The 21,307-nt window shown below is 40.1% G+C and overlaps 1 protein-coding gene across 1 annotated transcript in view; it reads left to right on the top strand.

Moving 5' to 3' along the window:
• The window catches only part of GTF2B (general transcription factor IIB), a 33,277-nt gene extending 18,809 nt beyond the window's left edge, over window positions 1–14,468 (top strand). Inside the window, exons 3-7 of the mRNA XM_059136831.1 lie at window positions 3,285–3,418; window positions 8,122–8,268; window positions 8,401–8,530; window positions 11,359–11,640; window positions 13,962–14,468. Coding sequence (XP_058992814.1) covers window positions 3,285–3,418; window positions 8,122–8,268; window positions 8,401–8,530; window positions 11,359–11,640; window positions 13,962–14,095 — 827 coding nt within the window. The 3' untranslated portion in view covers window positions 14,096–14,468. The remainder of the gene's footprint in view (window positions 1–3,284; window positions 3,419–8,121; window positions 8,269–8,400; window positions 8,531–11,358; window positions 11,641–13,961) is intronic.
• Window positions 14,469–21,307: the final 6,839 nt, after the last annotated feature.

The following is a 21,307-nucleotide window of genomic DNA, read 5'->3' as shown; positions in this document are numbered from 1 at the left end:
CAAAATAACCAATAAAAGAAACTCATAGTAGGTTATTTTGGGGCCAAAATGAAAATGCTATGAAATAAAATATTAGACAAGATGCTTTATCTTTAGATTTCTAGAGCATACTTCCCTACCTTTTCATTTATGCTATTCTCCTAATAAGTTCTTTAAACTATTATTAATGACATTTGATTTTTTTTTTTTTTTGGACTTAGAATTTAGCAAGTGACTCCAAATATGAAGGCCATAGTAGTTTTTTTGTTTTGCATATGTTTGTGTGTTTCTATTTCTCTGACTAGGAAAATTAGATTCCCATTTTTCCCTTTGAAAACATAGTGCATGGGGTGCCTGGGTGGCTCAGTCAGTTAAGCGTCCAACTCTTGATTTCAGCTCAGGTCATGATCTCAGGGTCCTGGGATCCACTGCATTGGGCTCCAGCTCACCAGAGAGTCTACCTGAGATTCTTTCTCTCCCTCCCACTCTGCCCCTTTCCATTCCCCTTCAGCCCCTCCCCCAACTCATAAGCACCTTCTCTCTCTCTCTCTCTAAAACAAATCTTAAAAAAAAAAAAAAGAAAACAGATGTCTAGGAGGCTCAGTCAGTTAAGCATTTGCCTTCGGCTCAGGTCATGATCCTGGGGGCTTGGGCTCTCTGCTCAGCTGGGAGTCTGCTCCTCCCTCCCCCTCTCCCTCTGCAGTTCCACACCCCCCACCATGTAGTCTCTCACCCTTTTCACTCTCTCAAATAAATAAATAAATAAATAACCATTAAAAAAAGAAAACAATAGTTCAGGGTATCACTTTATTTGGCAGATGCTTTATTAAAAGGACCTAAACTGTTTAAAAATCTTCTCTTGTTTATGGTACAGATGTATTGAATAGAGCTTTTCACGGAATAGGCACAATGTAATTTAATTTTAGAGAAAAATCTACACATGAATTAGAAAGGCAGAAAATACATATTCCAAAATATTTACAGAGGTTTTCTCTAGAGTTGAAATACAGGTAATTTCTTTCACTTATACATATATATATATATATATATATATACATATATATATATATATATATATATACATACATACATACATATATATATATAACTAATATATATGTTGGTAAGCAAGCATTGTTATTCTTTTATAAAAAGGAAGAAAAATCAGTCTCTTTAAAGTGGTCTCTTTGAGATAAGAACCTTGTTTAATTAATATTGCAGTGAGACTTAAGTCTATAATCATAGGTTTTGTTACTTTCAGGTAAGTTTTAGAACTTACAGAATTACTTCCCAAGTTTAGTGATGTTTGATTTTCTCAGGAGGAGGCAGAGAAATCCATCATGATGGTCCCATCCATTTAACCTTTCTGTCCTTATTTTGGGCCAGCTGCTCAATCTCTCATCCACTGAGGTTGCGCTATACACCACTCTCCCTGCTTCAGCCTTCCTTGGCCATTCTTACTTAATACAGGTCGGCATGTGGGGACCCTCCCTGTCATCTCAGTTCCCTTGTGACAAGAACACATGCTAATCCAAGTAATATCTGGTTACTCCCAAGTGAGCTGACTGTTCAAAAAAAATAGTTTTCCAAAACCATCAGGAATGAATGATTCCATTGCACATTGACCTGCTTTCTTAACTATAACACTAGGATTAGATTATGATGATTATACTTGGAGTATAGCATTTTAATTAACTACATAGAAAACGGTTCAGAAGACTTAGCAGAGTCTACATTAATTTCCTTCCTTCCTTTTCTCTTTGCTGTTCCTCTGATCAAATACTTGGAGCAGAGTACTCTGCTACTTTCAAAGTGTAATGTGAGACGAATGTTTTATAACCGGTGCCTCTCCTTATTCCTCTCACCAAAAGGAGGGAAATGTCAGAATATTCTGTCATCTTGTTTTCATTTTAGTAGCAGCAAATAGCTAAATATCAAGCACTCACTTTGAACTTTTTAATCACTTTACTTGTATTGTACCTGTATTTATTTAATCTTTACAATATTTAAATTGTAAGGTTACTGGGGAAATTTAAAGCTGAAAAATGACATAATTTGTCCAAGACTAAACGGCAAATGATAGAGTCCATGCTCATAACCATTATGTTCTTGGCTGTCAGTACGAGAACTTTTTTTTAATTGCTGAGGTAACTGATTTCTGCTGTTCCGGTCTCCTTTCTGTTCAGGCAGCAGTGCAGTGGCCTGGTTCCTGCTTTCAGTTTTATCACACTTTGGTGGGAGAGTTCAGGCTTTACAGATGTAGTAGAGAACCAACAGGCTTTGGGATCTGAGGCACATTTTCTTTCTAGTTGGGTGATCTTAGGCCAATTAATTTTATTTCTAAAGTGGCAGTAAAAATGGCATCTACTTTTCGAGGCTCTGAGGATTAGAAGAGAACGTTCACACAACCACCACAGGTGCAAGTGTTCAGTGGTCACTCTTGTCACTGTGGAGATGTTACCAGCCACTGAGCATCCCCTCCAAAGCAGTAGTCAGCCAGATCTATTCATATCTGCTCTTTTGGTATGACTACCTGGCTTTCTTCTCACTGGCTCTAGGCTTAACATTTTACTCTGTTTAACTTATTTGGCCAAAAATAATTGTTTTTGACCAGTAGTTACTAAAACATAAGTTTAGGCCTAGCTCTCTGCAAAGCATTTCCCATAAAAATAACTTTATATGAAACTGTGTGCATTAATACCATTGTGAGCAGTGTTTTCGGGGGCGCGTGTGTGTGTGTTTGTGTGTGTCTGTTTTTCTATGCCTCTTGCAAATTTTGGTTCTAAATCGTATTTATCTTTGCATCACATATGAATGTCTTTATTTTGTGATTTGTCTTTATTTTGACTAATTCTTTTTCTTCCAAGGGTTAGAATAGGACTGTTTATAGGACAATATTTAAAGAGGGTTATGGGGGCTCCTAAGTGGCTCAGTCAATTAAGTGTCTATCTTCAGCTTAGGCAGATCCCAGGTTCCTGGGGTCAGTCCTGCATCAGGCTCCCTGCTGAGTGGGGTGTCTGCTTCTCCCTTTACCCTTCCTTCCTGTTGATGATCTCTCTCAATCTCTCAAATAAATAAAATATTTTTAAATAAATAAATAAATAAATAATAAGTAGGGTTATTATTGGACTTGCATAGTCATTAAAGGAATGCTTCAGGACAGATGTCTGCGATGTGATACTTAAGCTGGAGCCCAGATGTCCGTGTTGAGATTTCTTAGAATAAAAGGGCTGAGTTGGGTATTACACAGTGTTCATTAAATCCTGTCCTGACAAGACCATTTAGATTTGTGTTTACATTTGTAGGTGACCGGGTCATCGATGTGGGGTCTGAATGGAGAACTTTCAGCAATGATAAAGCAACAAAAGATCCATCCCGAGTTGGAGACTCTCAGAATCCTCTTCTGAGTGATGGAGATTTGTCTACTATGATTGGCAAGGTAATCGAACCTCTCTCTAGGAAATAGAAAGTGTGGACTGACCATAGACCTGGGAGTTTGGGAACTTTGCAAAAGTATCTCTCACTGCTTCCATGAGGAATTTTGACCTGAGAAAATAAGATTTACCACTAATACAATTGTGAATGATTATTCCCTTACACATTTTTTCCACCTTAAAGGGGAGATCAGCGGGTCGTGATAACAGAGTCTTTATATCTCAGGCCCTTGTTTCCATGAAGCATATTTTGCACAGAAATTGAATGTAGTGTGATCTTTATGTGTTCATATTGATATGTTCCTTGAATATTATGAATGTCTTTTCTTTTCCCCCCACCGAGCTAAATTGTAGCTCAGTATACCTTATTTTCTAATATTGGTGGATTTATGACTTACCTAAGCCACGTAATTAAGCTTCATGTTCGTCATCAGTTAGGTGAGAATACAAGTACTTCGTAGAAATTTTGAGGGTTACGTGGAAATGTAGGTAAAGTTTTTATAATACATGTAGTGTGTGTTCAGTAAATGGTAGCTGTTGCTGTTAGATAAGGCAGCAGTGTAATGTGTCTGGCAACCTGGCTTCTTTTTGCTCTTTTATCTGAACTGGAAGTAGTGGTGGCCATATTCCAAAGAACTAATAGAGGGATGCTATTTCAGGACTTAATCTATACTACTGCAGTCTGTTTTCAAGAAAATATTATGAAAAAGGTCATTAATTGTGCTCTATAAAGTACATATAAAATTTGATGCTTTATAAAGTACACATAAAATTTGAGAACCACAGTGTAGGATTGGTTCAAGTTGATAGTATTATATTCAGAAATATCTTTGGGTGATTTCTACATTTACTTCAGCCTTACAGGCTGGGGAATAAAAGTATACTGAGGACATTTTAAAATCAGAGATTGCAACTAATTGAATCTGTGACTTCTTTTAATGTTTAAATTTTTTCAGTAGGAAGTACATGACTCAAACACAAATATGAAAAGAACACAATTTTCTTCACCCTTGACCCCCAAACTCAGTTCCCAGTGCAACCTCCTTTCCCTGTCAGAAACCAGTAACTACTATCGCTAGTTTTCTCCTGTATCCTTTGACAGTGGTTTATCCTACATGGCAAAAGTGAGTTTTTTAAGGTGTTACATTTGTCATATACTAGATTTCTATATGTATTTGGGAATATTTCCAGACTTTCTATCTTGTATCGTCCTGGCCCTGTCAAGTCAGATGTCACGCCGCACTGTTAGTATTCCATAGCTTTAGCTCTTCCTCACTGCTCTGCCTTCTAAGCATTTTCTTCACTCATCTTTTCCATTTAAAGTTTAGGAGGGGTCACTTTGTTTTTTTGTTTGTTTGTTTGTTTTGGTTTTTTTTAAAGTTATTTTCAGTAAGGCATTGGTAAGATATTATTTGCAAATTGACTTAGAGAAAATCAACTTCTTCCTGATAAATCTTCTGTCCAAAAATATAGTATGCTTTTCCATCTCCTTAAGTCATATGTGTCCTTCTAGAGAGGTTTTCTTCATAATAGATCTTTTATGTTTAAGATGATTCCTAGGTACTTATCTTTTTTGTTGTTTTGCATTTGGAGTATCTCTCATTGCCTTAGAACTGGTTAGTTGGACATATGAAGGCTATTGATTTCTGTTTGACCTTGCCTCTCATGGATTCTGTTATTTATAGCAGTTTTACAGTGATTTTCTTGAGTATCCTAGGTATTCAGAAAAACTATCTGTAAATAGTTTATCGCTTCCTTCCCAAATGAGTACCTCTGATTTTTCTCTTAATTTTATTTTTAATTTTTAATTATTTTTTATCTTAAGTAAACACGCCATATGTGGGGCTTGAACTTACAATCCCAAGAGCAAGAGCTGCATGTGCTACTGACTGCACCAGCCAGGTGCCCCCCTGTCTTGCTCTCCTTGCCTAATTTTAAAATGTTAACCATCTTCTGAGCTTTCAGTGAATTGTGATCTTTTTGCTGGTGAATGGTATTGCTTCGATGTGATGGTTGCTGAATGGTAGGTGGCTCTGGCAGTTTCTTAAAATACTGAAGTTTATCCCATCAACTGATTCTTTCTTTCACATGTGATTTCTCTGTAGCTTGTGATACTGTCTGATAGCATTTTACCCACAGAAGAGCTTGTCTCAGAATTGGACTTCATCCTCTCTGACCCTGCCGCTGCTTTGTCACCTAAGTTTATTTAATATTCCAAATCCTCTGTTGTCATTCCAACCATCTTCACAGCATCTTCACCAGGAGTAGAGTCAAGCTCAGGAAACTACTGTCTTTGCTCATCTGTAAGAAGCAGCCCCTCCACCGTGAATGTTTGATCAGGAGATCGCAGCCGTCCAGTCACATGTTCAGGCTCCCCTGCTGCTTCTAGTCTTCTCGCTGTTTCCACCACATCTGCTGTCCCTGCCTCCACTGGAGTCCTGAGCCCGCCAAGTTACCCATGAGGCTGGAATCAATTTCTTCCAGACTCCTGTTCATGTTGATATTGTGAGCTCTTCCCATCAGTCATGAATGTTCTTAATGGCATGTAGAATGGTGAATCTTTTCCAGTTCTTCAGTGGACTCTGCCCCGGACCATCAGAGGAAACACTTGCTGTGGCACCTGTAGCCTTACGAAATATGTTTCCTAAATAAGCCTTGAGAGTAGAAATCACTCTTTGATCCACGGGCTGCAGGATGGATGTTGTGTTAGCAGGCATGAGAACAACAGTAATCCCATTGTCCAGCTCTGTCAGAGCCAGAGCTCCCCACAGACAGTCCAGGTGTATTGTCAGTGAGCAGTCATAGTTTGAAAGCAATCTTCTTTTCTGAGCAGTAGTTCTCAATAGTGGGCTTAAAATACTTGGTAAACCCTGTTATAAACAGATGCGCTCTCATCCAGGCTTTGTTGTTTTATTTCTAGAGCACAGGCAAAGTAGATAGCATAATTGTTAGGGACCCTAGGGTTGTCAGACTGGTACATGAGCATTGGCTTCAACTTCAAGTCACCAGCTCCATTAGGCCCTAACAACAGAGACAGGCTGTTGAATCTTTGAAGCCAGGCATTGACCTCTCTTTCCTCTCCAGCTGAGGAAGTCCTAGATGGCATATTCTTCCAATAGAAGGCAGTTTCTTCTACATTGAAAATCTGTTGTTGAGTGTAGCCACCTTCATGAATTCTCATAGTTGCATCTTCTAGAGAACTTGGGCAGCTTCTCTGTCAGCACGTGCCCTTCATCTTGTGCTCTATAAGAGATGGCTTCTTTTCCTTCAACCTCAGAAACAAACCTCTACCAGCTTCCGACCTCTCTCCTGGGGCTTCCTTACCTCTCTCAGCTTTCACGAATTGGGAGAGTTGGGGCCTTGCACTGGATTAGGCACTGGCTTAAGGGAATGTTGTGGCTGGTTTGATCTTCCATCCAGGCCATTAACACTTTCATATCATCAAGATATCAGCAAGAAGGCTGTTTCGCTTTCTTATCGTTTGTGTGTTCACTGGAGAGTAGCACTTTTAATATCCTTCAAGAACGCCTCCTTGGCATTCACAACTTGGCTTTTTGGCACAAGTCGCCTAGCTTTCAGCCATCTCGGATTTTGATATGCCTTTTTTTTTTTACTAAGCCTAATCATTTCTAGCTTTTGATATGAAAGTGAGGAGCATGTGACTATTTCTTTGACTCAAACAGAGAGGCCATTAAAGTGTTATTAATTGGCCTAATTTCAGTATTGTTGAGTCTTAGGAAACAGGAAGGCCCGAGGAGAGGGAGAGACATGGGGGAAGAGCTGCTCAGTGGAGCAGTCAGAACGCGCAAATTTATTAAGCTTGCCATCTTCTAAGTGTGCAGTTTTTGGAGCCCCAAAATGATTAAAATAGTAACGTCAAAGATCACTGATCATAGGTCACCATGAGAAATAGAGTAAGTTGGAAATGTTGCAAAAATAACCAATATGTGACCGAGACCTGAAGTGAATAATGGCACCAGAAGACTTGCTCAACGTGGGGTTGCCATAAACCCTCAGTTTGTTAACAGCAGTACGAAAATATAATCTCTGCAAAGTGCAGTAAATGATGCACAATAAAACAGGGTATGCTTGCTTTCTTCATTATTCACTGTGCTGGCTTGGGGTGTGGGAGAAAGAAAGATTTTCTAATTTGAAGAAGTACCTATTTGTAGTGTTTTGTGAGGTTTTGTTTTGTTTTGTTTTGTTTTTTAAGATTTTATTTATTCATTTGACAGAGAGAGAGATCACAAGTAGGCAGAGAGGCAGACAGAGAGAAAGGGAAGCAGGCTCCCCGCTGAGCAGACAGCCCGATGCGGGGCTCGATCCCAGGACCCTGGGATCATGACGTGAGCCGGGGGCAGAGGCTTTAACCCACTGAGCCACCCAGGCGCCCCGTGTTTTGTGAGTTTTTATCAAAAAATGGCTTTTGGGTTTTATTTGCTTGCCTTTATAGCACCTTTGGGAGATGATCCTTTGATGTTTCTCTTTGGTCTGTTAATGTGATGGTTGATATTACTGGGTCCTCTCACAGATACTCATTTAAACCATCTCAATCTGGTACTTGTTCTACTAAGGAATAAGGAGGAGGCACAGGGTAGAATTCTTGGGCTTATGCAGTCAGATCGTGGAAGTTGTTTTCTTAGAAATGTCTGTTCATTCATATTTAAAGAATCTTTTTTGCATGAAGTTGTAAAACTTTGTTTTATAGGGTACAGGAGCTGCAAGTTTTGATGAATTTGGCAATTCTAAGTACCAAAATCGGAGAACAATGAGCAGTTCTGATCGTGCAATGATGAATGCTTTCAAAGAAATCACTACTATGGCAGACAGAATCAACCTCCCTCGGAATATAGTTGTAAGTTCTTGTCTGTCTCCTTTAAGCCATTCTGGCATTGACTTAGCATAATTTAATGAACACATGAAATTTTGATATTGCAACTAATTAAATGGCCTAGAGTTAATTAAACTTAGTTTCTTTGCTTTGAAGGATCGAACAAATAATTTATTCAAGCAAGTGTATGAACAGAAGAGCCTGAAGGGCAGAGCTAATGATGCCATAGCCTCCGCTTGTCTCTATATCGCCTGTAGACAAGAAGGGGTTCCTAGGACATTTAAAGGTAAGTTTTTAGTTGCAAAGATTGCAAAGTTATGTCATAACCGTGATAAAGTAACAGACCAAAGTCAAGCAGCTTTGACACTATGTAGTTGTCATGTTTTCCTGCTTACATATTGCAATCCATCTTAGTATCATTTCCAAATGCCTCTTTATTTTATTCCTTGACAGAAATTCATTGTATGATCTTAACCATTATTCTTCTCAGACGAGATTGGGCGCGTTCAGGGTGGTATGGCCGTAGACACCATTATTCTTCTCAGATTATTTTCCCAGGTAACATCGCTTTAGTTCATGTGAGCTCTGTGTTCTTTGCTCATGAGATCTTTTGAACTGACTCTTTTGAGGTGTTTGAGGCCTCGCATCATAAGCCAGAGGGCACCTTCCCTACTAGTTAAGTCTATACACTTGACACGTGGAAAACCATTCCCACTCCCAGCACAGGTTTCTACTGTGAAGGAGTCAAGCCTTAGAAAACATCAGCGCCATTTGTTTCAAGTTACACAGTTTGCACTTTCACACTTAGTGTCGGAGACTTTGAGAGAACAAGTATTTTCCGTCCAGTTCGCAGTCACGATGAATAGGTAACAGCTGTTCAGAGAGGCTGTGGGGCTTCCTCTTTCTTTTCTGCATAAGACTTTCATTTCCTTTCATTTATCAGTGAATATTTTACTATGCGGCATGGCTTTTATTCTCATCATCTTTTTGGTTATTACAACTTAAAACTAAGGCTTTTGTTAAATTTGTTCTGAAAGTGGTAGTTTAATTTTTAGACAACAGAATCAAGTATTCGATCTCATTTTGTTACAGCCTGTAATCCCAGAGATTGCCCGTGCATGTGACTTCATGTAGCTTGAGAAGTATTTAGCTTTCAGTGTTTTCTTTCTTTCTTTTTTTTTCTTAAAGCTTTTTTTTTTTTTAATATTTTATTTATTTATTTGATAGAGAGAAATCACAAGTAGGCAGAGAGACAGGCAGAGAGAGAGGAAGGGAAGCAGGCCCCCTGCTGAGCAGAGAGCCGGATGTGGGACTCAATCCCAGGACCCTGAGATCATGACCTGAGCCGAAGGCAGTGGCTTAACCCACTGAGCCACCCAGGCGTCCCCAGTGTTTTCTTTCATCTTGATACACCTACTCCTTACAACAGATACATACATAAATATCAACGAAGTTTTAGAATTTTTGAAGCAACTTACTTGTCTGAATTGAAATTTAGAGAAGTTAATATTGAAATAGTAAGAACCTACATTTAACTTGTTTAAGACTTATTTGAAGTGTGATAAATACTTAAATTAACAGAGGGGGTGCCTCAGTCAGTGAAGCACCTGACTCTTGTTTCAGCTCAGGTCATGATCTCAGGCTATGAGATCAATCAAGTCCAGCACCAGGCTCTGTGCTCAATGCAGAGTCTGCTTGAGAGTCTCTCTCCCTCTCCATCCTCCCTGCATCTCTCCCTACTTGTGCACACTCTCTCTCTCTAAAAAATAAATATTTTTAAATTAACTGAGAAATTTTAAATTAGCTCTGTGGGAACTATCACTGAGAAGATCAGAGATTCATTTATAAGGCATGATTTGTTCTTTATTGATGTAATTGATACATTATATACCATATATCCCATATATTACCATAGGTGAATTTTGGGTGCACAATATTGCACATTTTGACCTTTGAACAACATGAATTTGAACTGCATGTATATACTTATATGCAGATTTTTTTTTGACGTATGGTGTGGTACTGCAAGTGTAGTTTCTCTTACGATTTTAATATTGTCTCTAGCTTTATTCTAAAAAGAGAGTATATAATACAAATACAAATGTTGACTATTATCACTAAGGCTTTCAGACAATAGTACGCTATTGGTAGTTAAGTTTTGGGGGAGTAAGAAATTACACATAGATTTTTGTGCTGGAAATTGGCATCCCTAGCCCCTGAGTTGTTCAGGGGTCAACTGTAATTTGACATCTGTTACATACTACAGAGCAATCACTGAAAGTCTAGTGACCATCCATCACCGTACAGTTGACTCCCTTCACTCATTTTGCCTACTCCCCAACTCCTTTCCCCTCTCATAACCACCAGGGTGTTCTCTGTGTGTCCATGAGTTTGTTTTTATTCATTTGTTTTTGTTTTTAGATTCCACATATTATGCATAATACCCTCTAGGTCCGTGCATGTTGTTGCAAATGAGGAGATCTCACTCATTTTTGTGACTGAATAGTGTGTGTTGGTGTATGTACCTACCACTTCATCATCCATCCCTCCACTGATGACATTTAGATTGTCTCCATGTCTTATCTGTTGTAAACGATGCTGCAGTGAACATAGGCACGCATAAATCCTTTTGAATCTGTGTCTTTGTATTCTTTTTATAAATACCCAGAAGTGGAATAGCTGGATCATGAAGTATTTCTATTCCTGGTTTTTTGAGGAGCCTCCATCTTTTTCCATAGTGGCTGCGCCAATTTACATTCCCACCAGCAGTGTGTGAGGGTTTCCGTTTCTCACATCCTTTCCCCTCTCCAGCACTTGTTATTTCTTGTCTTTTTGATAATAGCCATTCTGACCAGCTTGAGGTGATATCTCATTGTGGTTTTGATTTGCATTTCCTATAATTAGTGATGTTGAACATCTTTTCATGTGCCTGTTGGCCATCTGTATGTTGTCTCTGGAAAAATCTCTATTCAGATCCCTCTGCCTATTTTTTAATCAGGCTGTTTAAGGCATGATTGCACTTTTGCAGTCAGAATGTATTTTATAATCAGAAATGATGTATTCTTAAATGAACCGTATGACTTAACATGGATTTATTTAATTTTTTCCTTTCAGAAATATGTGCTGTGTCACGAATTTCTAAGAAAGAAATTGGTAGATGTTTTAAACTTATTTTGAAGGCTTTAGAGACCAGCGTGGATTTGATTACAACTGGGGACTTCATGTCCAGGTTTTGTTCCAACCTTTGTCTCCCTAAACAAGTGCAGATGGCAGCTACACATATAGCCCGTAAAGCTGTGGAACTGGACTTGGTTCCTGGAAGGAGCCCGATTTCTGTGGCGGCAGCAGCCATTTACATGGCTTCACAAGCATCAGCTGAGAAGAGGACCCAAAAAGGTAGGACTCTTTCTCAGGAAGAATAGTGATGAAATTGTGAAGGCTGTAGTATGTAATTATATTTCCATTTTTTTTTTTAAGATTTTTATTGATTTATTTGACAGATCACAAGTAGGCAGAGAGGCAGGCAGAGAGAAAGAGGAGGAAGCAGGTTCCCCGCCGAGCAGAGCTTCTAATGTGGGGCTCGATCCCAGGACCCCGGGACCATGACCTGAGCCGAAGTCAGAGGCTTTAACCCCTTGAGCCACTCAGGTGCCCCTGTATTTCCATTTTAAGTACAGAGCCGGTAAATATCTGAACTCACATTTAAGAGAGAATTTCTTCCTTGGGGCACCTGGATGACACAGGTCATGATCTCAGTGTTGTGAGATTGAGCCCCGTGTGGGACTCCATGCTCAGTGGCAAGTCTGCTTGAGATTTTCTGTCTCCCTCTTGCAAATAAATAAATCCTTAAAAAAAAGTAGTTTCCTAGAATCAAAACTTAACAGCAAAATACTATATTTTTGTAAGTGATTCATAAATAAAAATGTTTATAGGCATAACTCTGTATGGACACACTTTTCCCATTCAAATTAAGTATTTTAGTTTCTACATTTTTCATTTCTAGAAGTTATTTTTGTCACCCTGAAACATTATTTTGAATAGTCCTTCTTTCCCCCTCAAAATTTAGCTTTTTAGATCTAGAAAGTTTGGGGGCCGCACTTGTTCCCACTTCCCAGCATGGCCTCCTACAGTGAGTACACTAGCAATTCATGCTGACCATCAGGTTGTAACCTTCTTTGAAGCCTGTTCTCTTTCTCCTTTCAAACGTTACTCCAGTTTCTTAATGAAGTAGTTTCAAACTTCTAAGAGCCACTTTTGAGTTTATTGTTGTAGGGGAACTTGCAAACAGAAAGAAGTGCTAAGTGAATTTCTTTACAAGCATTTATTCACTCATTACTTTTGTGATCCTCAAAAAGATCTATAAAGGAAAAACAGCAGTCCATTCTAAATTTAAAAGTGAGACAGTGAGAGAGGACTGGCTGCACTGACTATAATACCCTATTAAGAACAGCCTTTCACCTCCGCTCAGGCTGCAGGTTTCTGTATTAATAAAAGTAATAAATTATATAGAAGAGTGATTAGAAAGAAGAAGCCAACCATTAGTTACTTAAATGTGCCATTATCGATTCCTTTGGTCTTAATTTTGAGAAGACTCAAGGAAATTTTGAGTCTTCTGGTAAAATTGAGAAGTTAAAACTAAGCCGACTGTCCTTACCTTTATGCCAATCAACAGCACAAAAGTGTTTATCTTGGCACTTTCTGCTCTTTGTGTTTTACATGAAGTTTTTGGGTTTTTTGAGATGTAAGCCCTTTTCTTCCCTTCCCAGCAGCCAATTGACAGTCACTGTCTCCATGCCTAGAAGACAGATAGGTAACAAATGTAACACAACATGAGACGACATTTAAAATGAGCTCATTGCACACTGATGGCAGACATCCACACTGAAAATCCATAAAACCTTAGGCGTTGATCTGTGAAAAGGTGGTAAAATGAGTTTGCAGTAAAGCCTATGTTTTAAAAATCCATTTTGATTAAGAATTTATGATCAAACAGTTGTCACATAGCAGTCCCTTGGGACTCCTTTTAATAAAAAGGAAAAAGGTGACAATGACTTTGAAAGGTAAAACTAGATCTCCTAGGCTTCTGTAATAGACTAGTGCTCAGTGTTATGTGTCTATAACAGTGAAAACATCTACACGATGCTAGAATGTACAGCTGTATTAAGTAGATGTATACTGTCTGATGTACTAAGTAGAAAAATGAGGTAGGACAGTCTTTAACGTAGGATTCCAAAAGAATCTTTTAACAGAACAGGATTTACTACAGGTGTTACAGGGGAACTTTTAAACATGGAAATAATAAAGTGAGTTTATAAGAATGTATTCATGGATTACTTCCATGATCCTCAGAAAGACTTCTGTGAAGGAACAGCAGTCAGTTCTCAAAAGGACAGCTAGTACAAGAGTTCTCGCTCCTAGTGCTGTGCCCTGAGCACTCTTGCTGTGGCCTGCAATGAGCAGAGCTCTTCATATGGCCGAGACAGCCCTTTGAGGTGATTGGAATACTGCCATTACTACTGTTACCAACCGTAGGCCTCCTACCTACCTTTTGGTATGGATTTGCATTGTTAGGTTTTGAAAGTCAACGTCCCTGGGGTTTTCAGTTTGGATTTTATACTACTCTATCTCACACATTGGAATGCAGGTTGTAGATGGGAGATAAGATGGAATAGCTGTATACGTAAGTTGGAATTAATATTTTGATTTTTGTCTTTTAGAAATTGGAGATATTGCTGGTGTTGCTGATGTTACAATCAGACAGTCCTACAGGCTAATCTATCCTCGAGCCCCAGATCTGTTTCCTACAGACTTCAAATTTGACACCCCTGTGGACAAACTACCACAGCTGTAAACTGAGGCAGCTAATGTCAAACTCTTCTCAACACTGAACTTGGCCTGTTGTACATAGCCTATACCAAGTGCTGGATTGAGCCTCTCTTTAATAAGGAAAAACAGACATGGTACGCATTCCAGGGCTAAATATTAATTGCTTGGCATTCTGTATGTATATACTAGTAAAACATATTTAATGATTTAAATTTCTTATTGAATTTGCTTTCTTTTGTAGCAATCTAGGAAACTGTATTTTGGAAGATATTTGAAATTATGTAATTCTTGAATAAAATGTTTTTCAAAACTAAAGTTTTTGTTATAATTACATGTTAAATGTAATTTATAATTACAAATAATGCATATCATTGCAGCTAATAAAGCTGGTAGAGGTCCTTGTTTTCTGTTTCTTTTCATGTATATTTTATTTATATAACAAAGTCAGGCTTTGGGAACCACCATTGACGCCAGGAAAATCAAAGCGGGTGTGTGCAATTTATATATATGTGTGCGTGCGTGTGTGTGTGTGTGTGTGTGTATAGAAAAGCCAGAGTGGTAAACTGGACCTTGAAAGGCATTTTGCAATTTTTGGATGTTAACATTTCATTTTATAGAACCTGCATCATCTGTAATTATTTTTATTTACTAAGATACTCATAGTGTAAAGAATATTCAAAATAGATTATTGGGCCTAGGAATGTCCAGGGATTCTATTTAATAGAATATAAATATAAATCACCCCGTAGGTGATTGGGATGTGTAGGTGTTTTGCATATCACTCTTAGAGGAACATCTTGACTATAATGTTGACTAGGCACTGAAGGTAAAGACCAACAGAATTTTGCCCTTTTACCAAGTAGGTAGTTTGTAAAGGGACTTGAATCCATGCTAAACATCACCTTACAGTGTGAACTGCACTGCCTTAAAGCAGGTGTCCCGGTTCTTACACATCTCTCAAGAGTTCAGCACTAGATTAGAAGGACGTCTCCTATTGCGGTCTAGTAGACAAATTGACACTCTGGTCTAAAATGGACTTTCTCCTCTAGAAGATCAGACTTTCTCTCATTTCTGCTGACCATGGAAGGGGGATGGCTACTGGACCATGAAGACAAATGGTATTTCTCCTTTGCACAAAACATAGGACACAAACGGTACTACTCAAAGCTGGGAGAGAACACCAGAGAAATAAGCACAAGAACAGCAGTGATGACTCCAGGCAGAACCCATGCCACCCAGAACAAAACCCAGGAAGAAGAAGCTATCTTAGGCCAGTCAGTGTCTCCCTCACGGGCACATCTTTGGTGTCCGGCACCACACCCTTCCATCTTTGCAAGCATGGACTGAGCACAGCAGTCCTCTGGTGCTCCCCAGTTTCTAGTGACTGACCACAAAAGTTCCCACCCACTAAAGACTTCTCTGCAAGCTGCAACCAGTTAGCTAGATCTTAAAATAGTTATTTTTGCTATTATCGAAAGTCCGTACATGCACATTAGAAACATTTGGGAAATGCATCATGAAAATACCCACAAGCCACTTAGAAATAAGCACCAATATTTTGATATTTTGTTCTTTCCAGCTGTTCGGCTATGCTGTATTTTTAAAATATAGTTGCAGTCCAGGTATAGTAATAGGATTTGTTTAGTATTTTCATTTCCCTGCTTACAAAAATGTATCCAGTAACTAAAAAAATGGAGAGAAGCATAAAGGGGATTAAAAACCCTAGCCCTGGGGCACCTGGGTGGCTCAGTGGGTTATGCCTCTGCCTTCGGCTCATGTCATGATCTCAGGGTCCTGGGATCGAGCCCCGAATCGGGCTCTGCTCAGCGGGGAGCCTGCTTCCTCCTGCCTCTCTGCCTACTTGTGATCTCTGTCAGTCAAAAAAAATAAATAAAATCTTAAAAAATAAAGCCTCTGCCTTCGGCTCAGGTCATGATCCCACAGTCCTGGGATCGAGCCCCACATAGGGCTCTCTGCTCAGCAGGGAGCCTGCTTCTCCCCTTCTCTCTGCCTTGCCTCTCTGCCTACTTGTGATCTCTGTCAAATAAATAAAATCTTAAAACAAAAAAACCCTAGCCCTTGCCACTTAGGTATGTCACCATTTTGGTCTATTTTTTGTGTTCTATACATTTTTTTTCCTCATTCTGTACTTCATTTTCTTAAGAATATAAGCTGTTTTTTTCTATTAACATACAATGTATCCTTTGTTTCAGGGATATAGGTCATCAGTCTTACATTAATTCCCAGCACTCACCGCAACACAAACCCTCCCCAGTGTCCATCGCCCAGCCACCCCATCCCTCCCATCCTTCCTCCCCTCCGGCAACCTTCAGTTTGTTTCCTGAGATGAAGAGTCTCTTATGGTTTGTCTCCCTCTCTGGTTTCGTCTTGTTTCATTTTTTCCTCTCTTCCCCTATGATCCTCTGCCTTGTTTCTTAAATTCCATAGTGAGATTATATAAAAACTTTCAGGACAAACAAAAAGAATTAGTGATCACCAAACCAGTCCTACAAGAAATACTTAAAAGTGTCCTCTAAGCAAAGAGAGCCCAGAGGTAACATAGACCAGAAAAGAACAGAGACAATATACAGTAACAGTCACCTTACAAGCAATAAAATGACACTAAATTCATATCTTTCAGTAGTTACCCTGAATGTAAATGGGCTAAATGCCCCAATCAAATGACACAGTTTATCAGATTCAATTAAAAAAACCAGACCCATCAATATGCTCTCTGCAAACTTTAGACCCCAAGATACCTCCGGATTTAAAGTGAGGGGGTGGAAAACAATTTAACATGCTAATGGACATCAAAAGAAAGCTGAGGGGGCAATCCTTGCACCAGACAAATTAGATTTTAAACCAAAGACTGTAATAAGAGATGAGGAAGGACACTATATCACAAAGGGTCTATCCAACAAGAAGATACAACAGTTTTAATTATCTATGCCCCTAACATGGGAGCTGCCAAATATACAATCCAATTAATAAAATTAAAGAAACATATCAATAATAATACGGTCAAAGTAGGGGACAAAACACACCCCTCACCCCCCTCACTGCAATGGACAGATCATCTAAGCAAAAGCTCAATAAGGAAATAAGGGCTTTGAATGACACACTGGACCAGATGGACATCACAGATATATTCAGAATATTCCATCCTAAAGCAACAGAATACACATTCTTCTCTAGTGCACATGGAGTATTCTGCAGAACAGATCACATCCTGGGTCACAAATCAGGTCTCAACCAGTACCCAAAGACTGGGATCATTCCCTGCATATATTCGGACCACAATGCTTTGAAACTAGAACTCAACCACAAGAGGAAAGCTGGAAAGAACTCAAATACATGGAGGCTAAAAAGCATCCTGCTAAAGAATGAATGGGTCAACCGGAAATTAAAGAAGAATTTTAAAAACTCATGGAAACAAATGATAATGAAAGCAACTGTTCAAAATCTGCGGGACGCAGCGAAGGCAGTCATAAGAGGAAAGTATATAGCACTGTGTTCTGCACCTTTAAAAAACTTGGATCAGCAGAACTATTTTAAAGATTAATCTAGGGCAGAAGGTATGTTTGGGAAATGGAGTCTATATTCTGGCAGGTATCTCTTAAATAAAATTCTAGTTTTTAAAAATTCTGTGTCACACATGCTTCAATCAGTTTAACTTCATTCCAGATATTCAAGGAAAAATGCCAGGACAAAAGATAAAGTCGTAGTCGTGTCACTTCTCTTTTCTTCTCCCCCACCTCCAGCCTCTGAGTATGGGTGTTCTCGAGGCATATGAGTGTGTTTGGAGTCCATGAATTGTTAGTGACCCGTTGGCGGAGTCATTTAATCTGACAACTGGAACATTTTCACTTCGGGAAAAGGGGACAATCCACGGCAATTCCACATTTTGGCCTCCATGCCCTCTAGTGTCCCCTCCCACCACTGCCCCAGTGGGACCTATTCCTTATTTGTCCATCTGCTTCAAGGCTGTTACAAATAGAGGTTTATGGCTGGCTGATTATCTCCCAAAATCCACTCGTGATGTGGAGTGTTCAAGTGCAACGAGTGGATGTTATGTTAGTATGGTAAAATTACTAACACTTAGCAATTAAATCCTGGCCAGGTCCTTCTAACCAGTGAAAGGGATCTGACATATTCTAAACCAGTGATTGTGCATGGGTTTTTTTTTCTTTTGTGGTCTGGAAAATCTCCCTGTACACCAGGGGACACCCACCCTGTTGAGGGCTGAAATCGAAGCCAGCTTCGATCGGGCCCACATTTTAGCAGATTAGGAATATTAGAAATGTAAGGCAATTTTTGTGAAGATAAAGTAGGTCCAACCTGTTCATGCTAGCATCTTTAAACAGTTGAAATCTTAGTTAATTAATGTGGTCCCTTCCATCCCAGTATTTAAAACAACGACTCTCTGGAAGCCACTTTCATTGACAATCTCTGCTACAAGTTTGAAGATTTAATCATAAGTTTCATGGAATCTGAGTTTAAGCACTCTGGTCCAATTTCCCCATTTTATAGATTAGAGAAACCTGGAGAAACCAAAAGACCTGGCCAAGTTTACTTACCAGGAGACAGAGGACTAACTCTGGTCTCCTGGTCACACAATTCAGTGCTGTTTGCTGTTAAACTATGCTGTTAAGGCTTATTTTCCAAGAGGCGGCCTCAGAGCTGACTTTAGTTGTAGCCTTCAAATACAATTCTGTTGAGTTTAACAAAATCATTCAATGCAATACTTGCATCTGGCTTTTTGGGGGAAAACTTTTCATAGTGAGTTTCTGAATTCTTTGTAAATCAGCTCAGGTGACAAGGAGTTAATAGCTAGAAACTGCTCTCTAGTTTCTAACTAAATCTTCCTCTGAACTAAATGCTTCCTAAACTAGATGCCTCTTGATAGTAAGCCTTTGTGTTCAAACCAACAAATGTACTTTACCCATGGTTGTTTTGGTTTCTGAGCTAATTTTCTATCACAGGTGCAAGATTTACTTTAATTATCAACATGAACAGCTGAGGGGGTCAGCCTATTACCCATCTGGTCCTAATCCAGCCCGGAGGCCTCTCTGTGCCCCATGCCAATATTTCCAATTGTCAATGGCCCTGACTTTTCCTGTTGCTGGAGTTTTAATCTCATCTGCCAATTGTGGAGCTACCGACAGATTCCCTGGCCCCCTAAACACCTCCCTACTCACCCCCTCCCGGATATTTCCACAGACACACTTCCTTCATCAGGATCTCAAAATTGCAAGGTGTCACAACACAAGTACCGTTCCAGGCCCACAGAGGCCAAGCAGGTCTCATAAACATAAACTTCCATTCCTTGTGCTCACTGGCATCTCTCTGGCCGGGGGAGACTTCTGACTGCCAACCCAGGAGGCTGAAACTCACACAGAGTGAAAGAGGGAGAGGGAAAAGGTGACCACAGAGCTTTGCTTTCCCTCTGCACAGTATCAGAACAATTCTCATGCCCTCTCTGTGATCAGCATCTGCCTGTGGCTGGCACAGCCATTATTGGAAATGATAAATGTTTTCAGACATCTGAGAAAGAAGGAAGATCACTGGTATGTGAGGTACTTAATAAGAGCAAGAAAACGAGGAGAAGTGATGTTATGTCAAATTTAAGATTCTGCCAAGAAATATTTTGTTTTAAACTGACATAAGTGACAAAACCACGATAGGACCATGTGTAACGCTCTTAGAGGTATTGGAAAGGCTGGTGTGCTCTTGTTCCAAAAGATGGGTGTGGGACGGGAGAGTTCCATGAGGCTCCCAGATGAAGACACGTCAGTCATGCTGAATACTTCACTAGAAACTTGGCTGCTCTGCCAGAGGTTTCTTGGAATGTTCTTACTCCCTCTGTGGCTCCTTCTAGCTCTATGATGATGAGACACCAGAAAGCCAAATGTTGGACCTCGAAATTTCAACCCCCTCCCACATGACTGTGGCCAACAGATCTCACCTGCTATAGTCAGCTCCTCTCACTGTTCTAATTTGTGAACGTGAGGGTGAACTGCACGTGCTGGAGCCACGTCTGCACCCGCCCATGGAAGCCCCAGGCCTCCACAGTTTGACGTCCCTGCTCTAGAGGACGATTAAAATGCTTCTTAAAAATGTTACTAAAATATAATAAAACCATTATGAATACCCACTATCTCTAATATGCAGATAGAAGCCAGTAAGGATAGACTCAAAGCCACAGCCAAAATGTGTCGGGGCCAAAGCCCAGGCTCCTTCTGTCCCCAAACTGGACCCCCACCCTGCTTCTGCTCTGGTTATCTTATGTGTTGAAGTAACACTGAAGATTGTGCTTGAAAGGGAAGATCAAGAATAAGGGAGCAACTCTAACTCCTTCGTTTAACAGATGAGAACAGTGGGGTGAAATGTTCACCTATCACTAGTGAGGTGAAACCACGTGTCCCAGGCCCCACTACTAGACGGTAGCAAGACAATGGCTAGTCCCAGTCCTCTTGTCACCTCCATATGCTGATTTTCAAAATGGTTCTTTTTTTTTTTTTTTAAGAGTTTATTTATTTGTCAGAGAGAGAGAGGAGCGAGAGTGAGCACAAGCACGCAGTGCGGCAGGCAGAGGCTGAGGGGGAAGCAGGCTCCCTGCCGAGCAAGGAGCCTGATGCGGGACTCGATCCCGGGACCCTGGGATCATGACCTGAGCCGAAGGCAGCAGCTTAACCGACTGAGCCACCCAGGCATCCCCAAAATGGTTCTTGTCTTAAGTGACAGCATGTATGTGAAAGTTCCCTGGATGAAGAAGGATGAAGCTTGCATAAGTGGTGATGTGGGGGGATGCTTGTCAGAGGGATGCCTTCCTTGTTGGGCTGGAGCCCCGCGGCAGTTCATGTCGACGACTGATCTTAGGTTGGATCTCCATCACTCCTGACTGTGTGGTATTATTCTAAATGTCTTTGTAGAGGGCCAAGTAGGCCACTTATTGTCCACTGTGTAGACTCTGGAGGTACAAGAGTCAAGTGGTGGCCGAAGCTGTTGTGCACGGACATAATGAGACAGTGTAAGAGGTGTGGACGGAGCCCAAGGGCATCAGAGAGGAGAAAAGGCTCATTCCACATGTGTGGAAAAGAGCGGGGCATAAAGTGCGGAAGAAAGGCTTTTTTACTTGGAAAAGGCTTTTAGAAGCTAAGTGGAAATCGCATTGGTGGACAGATATGCCTGGGATGTGGCTGGTACATGGCCCCTCATGGGCCAGTGTCATCGGTCC

This window comes from Mustela lutreola, chromosome 10 (assembly GCF_030435805.1).
Source record: "Mustela lutreola isolate mMusLut2 chromosome 10, mMusLut2.pri, whole genome shotgun sequence".
Lineage (NCBI taxonomy): Eukaryota > Metazoa > Chordata > Mammalia > Carnivora > Mustelidae > Mustela > Mustela lutreola.
This window is presented reverse-complemented; position numbering and strand designations above follow the sequence as displayed.